Source organism: Chaetura pelagica, unplaced genomic scaffold (assembly GCF_000747805.2).
Source record: "Chaetura pelagica isolate M959 unplaced genomic scaffold, ChaPel_1.0 scaffold85, whole genome shotgun sequence".
In the NCBI taxonomy this organism is placed as follows: Eukaryota; Metazoa; Chordata; class Aves; order Apodiformes; family Apodidae; genus Chaetura; species Chaetura pelagica.
This window is the reverse complement of record NW_009953505.1, coordinates 968,901-976,033: the sequence shown is the minus strand read 5'-3', so window position 1 is coordinate 976,033 and position 7,133 is coordinate 968,901. Positions and strand designations below refer to the sequence as shown.

At 38.3% G+C, this 7,133-nt stretch overlaps 1 protein-coding gene across 1 annotated transcript; it reads left to right on the top strand.

Moving 5' to 3' along the window:
- The first annotated feature begins 954 nt into the window (after positions 1 to 954).
- TMEM123 (transmembrane protein 123) lies at positions 955 to 3,480 on the top strand. Its single transcript, XM_009999372.1, is given in 4 exon segments — positions 955 to 1,017; positions 1,019 to 1,226; positions 2,656 to 2,809; positions 3,456 to 3,480. Coding segments are annotated over 4 exon segments (450 nt in total).
- The last annotated feature ends 3,653 nt before the right edge of the window (positions 3,481 to 7,133 follow it).

The window sequence follows — 7,133 nt, the reverse complement described above, 5'->3', positions numbered from 1 at the left end:
TGAATGTCTGTAAGGAAAAGCATTTTTAGAGTTTAAAGTTAACCCAGCTTGTGTGAGTTTATTGAAATAATCCAAACTAGACAGCTACAAAAGGAGCTGCTTCTCCCTAAAATTCCTTCATGTATAAAAGCTGGTTTTAGGATCACTATATCTGGCTGCCTGATACTAAAGTTCTAAGGATTTTGCTGTCAATACCAGTCTTTATTATTCTTGAATTTTGCTTCATGGTATTTTTTATTCTGAACAGTTCATTACTGCTTTATGAGGAGGGAAGGGGAAGTGTTAGGTAAAAGTAGAGTAAGACTTCAATATGCTAGGTGTCAATTAAACTTGTGAAACAGCATTCCAACCTTTGTTTTAACCCTGGCAAGAGAGCTCACTGCTAAATAAATAATAACAAGCCAACAGATATACTTTGGTTGAGCTTGTATCATATGTGGAAAATCCTTTTGAACCTCAAGTTTAACATGCATACAGAATTCTCTCTGGTAGGCTTAACATACATACAGCCTTTGTGTTTCATTCAAAAGTAAATTAAAGGTCAAATCGTTACTAAAACTGGGGGGCCAGGAGTGCCTTTTCATGCAGAATCTCTTCTTACAAGAAAATACTAGGTATCTGAAAAGTGGGCACTTCAAATGGGGAGTTACTCTTGATCCAGAACTCTATCACATTTTAAAGTACTGTAAGCTAGGCATGCTTCTGTGGAATTGGATAGTGTTATAAAAACAACACAAACCCACACAAACAACAAATGACTCTTCTAAAAGTTTTCTGCTATTATCCAGGTTTTCTTTATAGCCTTTCTTTAAAATGATTCCTTACCTCGAGTCCCAGAAATCAGAAGTTTGATCTTTCCAAAGGAAATGCGTAGGGAAGAGTCTGTTTGCAAGCCTGGATATCCATGCAGTGGCATTTTCATTGTTACTCTGTTACTGTCTTTGGGCATGATAAATGCTACCTTATTCAATAAGTATACAGTTGTATTTTAAGTATTTTTCTGTGTGGTATCACAAATAAAAATTTCCCAGGTGTGTCCACCAGTACTACCAATCTGACCAGTACCACTAAGCCCACCACCACCACGACTTTGCCTGTCACCCGGGTGACTCAGCCCACCAAAACCAGCCAGCCAGCAAATTCCACCACAGCTTCATCAGTCACGTCATCACATTTCAATATTACAGTGGTGACCACTTCCAAGACTTCTTTCACTTCTGTAACAGGTGAGTTCACACTTCAGGAATCTCATAAAGGCTTGTATGAATGTTGAGGTGCTGTACAATTTTAGGATCCTTACAGTAGTATGACAAGGAAGGTATTTGAATGCTGAAAAAGGAAAGTAAACTGTTGGGTTTTTTTAATTAAGTTAGTTATAATAATGTTTTGAGAACTCCACTTACTTGATAAGGCTTAACTTAACCTGAAATACCTGACATATGTAAGGAGAAAAAAATTGAAGTGGTGAAGTGAATCAGCAGCCACCAGCAAGGAGATTAGCAATGTTAGGAGAAAGTCTGGCTTTTGAATACAACTTCTGTATTTGTTCAGCTCTCCCTTCTGCAACTTGCTTGCTCTACTACTTCAATTCTAACATCTGAGCTGTGGTTCAAAACATGTCTACTGGTTTAGTAGAGACAATTTTGTTAGTCACATTTGTAGCTATGTAATGAATTTTATCCCTAATGGAGGGTAGCGTATGACTATGGATAAGTCACACTTCAAGTAAAATTTGTCAAATACAGTTTGACAGAACCTTTTAATAGAAAAACAGTAATTGTAGAATTCAGAATTTCCTTGCAGTTATCTGCTTGTTTGTACCACTTCATGCTTGCATTTCTAGACAGATCAGGGTTGCTCACATGTCAGTGAAGCATTACTGGGTAGGTGGAGCTGTCATCAGTAGAACTTCTAGTTGGCCAGGTAACACTCCCTGTGCCAAGTATAGAGGTGGGCGTGGGTTGGGTCTTTTGGTGTGAGTTTGTAGCAGATAAAACCAGTTCTCACATGGAAACTGCTGTGGCTTATCTAAGGTCATGTTGTCTATGTCAATATTTGTGTCAGGCTGCAGAGCTGATCTCACGTGGAGAGTGAGGGTACAATTCCATGAGACAAGGTGAAGCAATCTAGCATCTCATCACCACCAAAAGTATTTTACTTCCAATACATAAGTATGACTGACTTGGTGGTTATTGGATCCCTTTGCAGGCTGACTCACTATGCTCCTCTGACTAAAAGTAGCTTTTTTTTTTTCTGCTTGGGTTAATTTCAGGCCAGATTAGTGAGTTAATTTGGCTCATGGAGGGTATGAAAAACACTAGAACTGGCCTAAGAAAGGCAGGAACTACATGTGTGGAAAGAGGAGACTGCAGGGGAAATAAGGCAGAGGAAAGGAAGAGGTGGAGAGGAGAAAGGGAAATCAGTCTTTCAGAGGCAGCAAGCAATCGGATTACCTCCTTCTGCATTACCAGAATATGACACTTAAAACCACAGTTTCAATGTGCTTGACTGTTATCTTGCCGTTTGATCTATGTTATGTTTGTCTAGTTGTGTCTTTAGATGATATGTCAATGGGAAGGGCAAGATATAGAGGAGTCCCTCAAAACACACTCTTGCAAGCTCAGTAAAAAGTGCCTTTTGCTTTCTTCTTTCCAGCCACATCAAAATCTGAGACTGTCATAATCAAAACCTCCAGATTTGATGTGGGCAGTTTTGTAGGTGGCATTGTGCTGACACTTGGAGCCCTAGTTATCCTCTATATCGGGTGCAAAACGTATCATTCCAGAAGAGGCATTCAGTACAGAACCATGTAAGTTCCCAAGGGATTGTCCCTTGTCAATTTATTACTTTCTTGAGAGAAGTAAGGACAAACAAAACCAGAACTCCAATACATTCATTTGTTTGATGCACATTGTATTAATATCATTAAGAGATTTAATTGTGATATTTTGTCTTTCACCACATCTGCTATTCATCAATATTATTATGCCTTTCTTCTACATTTTTTTTTCTCTGATCTATTACATAAAATAATTTTATGGGTTTTTTTAAAGGATCCTTGTCCCTTAGCTATTCCACAAATAGCTAACGTTTCCTTGAAAACATTTCCTTGCAATGCTTGCTGCCATTTGCAAGACTACTGTTACTACTAGTTATAGGCAAGCTAGATTGGATAAAAATGACTCAGCAACAGCTGATCTAAAAATATTTATTTGAATATGAACACCAAAATGTTAACAATGCTGGTAAAGCTAGAGGAGTTTTGACAAAATTAAATTGTTCTGTTAAGTTCAGGCTTGGCTCAGAAAGGGCTGTAACTGCCAGATCAGATCCCTTAGCCCTTCCCAGCAAGAAAACCTCCGTTAAAAAATAGCCTTCTTAGCAGCAGCTGGTTGGTTTCTCATGTTAACTGTTCCTTGTTCTGCAAAACTTTAATGATTGTGTTTCTGTTACAGTGACGAACATGATGCCATCATTTAAAGAGACGTCAGGGAAGACAGAGTTGGAAACCCATCCTATCACAGTTGTTACAACTTACTTTCCTTTCATAAAGATGATCACGGTCTCTGAACCTGCCTTGGGTGTGATCCTGCAAAATGTTGAGAAGCTCTTTAAGCATCTTGATTTTTTTATTATTTTTTTTTTGCATTGCTTTCATAAGGAGAGGAACTCTGTGCTTTGTAGAAACAGGGTTTTCATTTTTCAGTATGTAACCAAATTTAAAGAAACGCACATACCGAGTTAATTTTAAGTACACACAGAAGTCTCTGAAATAGCTAATTACTAGCACAGTCAATAGCATCATTGCAATTCTAAACTGAATTATTTTTCCCAAATCATGTAAATCCAGTTTGTTCCATAATGGATATAGTAGGTCAAATAAGGTACCTTTAAAAACAAGCATAAGTTTTTGCAAGTAAAATACAGGTTTTTTCCCTAATATTTTGTAAGAAATTGTATTTATTTTGAACTTTGATGTGAACTTTAGTTTACAAATCTTGGATTTTTAACAATTCAGTTAGTTAATATTTGTTAGGCCATGAAAGGACATGGTTTGCTAACTGTATAGAAGGTGAGAATGAGTAAACTTAAGTCATTAACTGACCAGTGACCTGCAGAGACTTTCCTTAACAGACTGTACAGTGAGACTAACTGCAGGAAGCATGGACAGACTGGAAATAGCCATCCACAACCCTTTTCTCTACATGGGTCCTTCTAAGAAGGTGGACTATGCAACATGGACATAGCTTCTGTATTCTAGCATGTCCTGATGAAGCAGTGTGCAATTGAAGATGAAAAGGGAATGGGAAAAAGTAATTGTGCCATCATAAATATGATATAAAATATGAAAATTCCTTCTAAAATTTCTTTTAAGTTCAATGTAGCAATCACTTCACTCTTGGTTTTTATTATTATGAAGTTGTATGTAATGATCTAGCAACATTTTATAAGCATTGAAAGTTACACAGAGAAGTGTAAAATATGTAAGATAGAATTTTAGAAGAATATAATATGCATTTTTACTACTGTTTTCAGAACTAGGTACTGCTGCACAGTCCAAGGCCCACTGAAGGCAATGGGGCATCTCTCAGAAGGCCTTTAGGTTAAGGCCCAAATACACTGGAGGTCTTGCCCAAGATGCTGCTTCCATATGGCTTCAGCGTTCACATGGAGGTAACATGGAGTAGACAGACTCCTGATTACACTCTTACAGGTGTAAGAAAAACAGGAGCAAGGATCAAGAAACAGGCCTGCATCTCCTTGTGTCACTGTAAATCATTCAGTCCCTCCCAGGCTCCACTTTTAGACCTCTCTGTGATAAGAGGGTTGGTGTGGTGGGGCTTGACCATCCTGGTTACTTCTGGCACACATGCAGGACACAGATGGGAGGTGGCAACAGCTGAGGAAGGGCACTAGAGGAACTAACTGCATATTGGTCTGTCAGGGGCTGGGACAGAGCACATTGGGGGGAAAAAACACTGCAGCTCTGGCACAGGTTGATTTTTTTGTTAAGCAATGGTTTATTCTGACATACAAGGGTAAAGTAGCTGTCTGGATGTTTTTTCCTGTTATGTCCAAGGCGCTTCCAACTCCAGCAAACCATGGTGACTGATTAGACTTCAATAACACCAGCCCCACACCTGCAGTGAGCGTAGCAGGGCTGTTCCATCTTTTCCTGAGATTGAGGTAGAGGGGGAAAAGGGATTTCAAGTAACTTTTGTGATTTTTCTTAATTACATTGTTTGGTGAATAACTTCTGGTTTTGACTTGAAGACTTTGGAAACAGTTCTTTCATAGAACTGCATTTCCTTACTTTGTAGAAATTAAGACAGATAAGTGCAACCCAATTACTGGGATTGTCTCACCTCTGTTGTAGAGATGAATAAATAAAATGAAATATTTGGAGTTACTGTGTCAATTTCAGTTGGCTTTTTATTTTATTAGACAGTTGCATAATTCCCTCAACCTTTTCCTCAGTCATAACCATTCAATAAGAAGCGTTCACTATATATCTTTTCAAGGCCAGCAGACCGGACCTAATTCATTTTTGCCCAACTCAGTCACTTATAATGTATTTTGTAATCTCATTAATACAATAAAGCAAAATTATGTGGTGTCAGTGCAAATATAAAACCTGGCCTCCTTTCAGATGTTTGGATGCTAGCCAAAGAGAAGTGCAATTGATAGATCTTAACTTTAACTTTACATTGGCTTTCCAAAAGTAAGTGGAAACCCAACTTTGAGTTACATGTGAAGTGGGATGAACAGCACAGCTTTCCATTGTATCATACCACTGCTAAGCACACATTTGGATGTCTCTCCTGGAATCCTCTCTACTGTGGACCCAAATTTAGTCATGCTGTACACATGTGGAGGAGTTGACTGTATTAAATTAGTGAAATAGTAATTTAGTACTCAAAAATCCTGATAATGTTAACTAAGCATTGGCACTTTGTTTCTGTAAGGAAAGAGTATTTGAAAGGTTTTGCCACAGGAGTTGACCATTTTGTAGGCCAGTGCAAGGTATAAAGCTGAAGTATGAGCAGAAGACAGAAAGTGGACTTCTGTCTCATAGGCTGAAGTCTGGCATCATCCCAGGCAGCTGAGGAATAGAACACAGAATTTAATTTCTTGCTGGTACTGATGATGGTGTCAGGAGTTCATGGTTTTGTCTTGAGCAGGAACCCCTCTGGTGACACAGCACAGAACTGCATTTACAGCATCATGTTTTAAGGCCATCAGCAGCATTCAGTTGATTATTCCAGCTCTTTCACATGACGCCAAATACTCATTTTTAAGCCTTAAGAGTCATGATTTTGTGCTCAAATTAAAATTACTTATTACTTGCTTACTCAGTAAAATCACATACTACAACAGGATTAGGAAGTCATCAAATGGCTACAGAACATAAGCTACCTTAGGTCAAGTATCACGAATGTTACATTTGCCCTTTAAAGACATTCAGATCAGCCACATGACCAACTCTCAGGACATCAGCATTCTGCCTTCCTCCTGCACCTCTTTCCTTTATATGCAACTCTCTTTTAGCCTGTATTCTAGTATCAAATCACAGCTTTTCCAGATTAATTGCTTTGATGTGGTGCTGTGCATGAAAAGCTTCAAAAGAATCCAGAAATGCTGCATTTATATACTTGGGGGTTTTTTTAATTAAAAGAATAAAGCAAGATCACATTATTGTAACACCACTCAGTGACTTTAACATTATCCCTTTGTAAATCCAATTTCATACTTTTTCCTTTTTGTTCAGAGGCTGTTCAAGTGCTTACATACTCATGCCACTTTTTATTTTTGGCCTGAAGACATAGTATTCTTAATAGCCTTTACTGGAAAAAATACAAGCAACAAAATGACAATATTGCCAAAAGCAAAGTGGAACAGCATGAGAGACTGAAAACTGCCTAGATAGCTGAAGAGGTTAAGAATTTAGCTGAGAAATGGAAGCAGATAGAATGAGAAGGGACCTGGCCTGTGCTTAATGTAAGCACATTCTCTAGACAACACTGAAGGAGTCCTAGCTGATGTGTGGCTGAGCTGGCAGTGTTAAAAACAGGAAAGTTAAATGAATTTAGGAATCTGCAAACAGTTCAGGCACAGGGACTGCCAATTCCTGC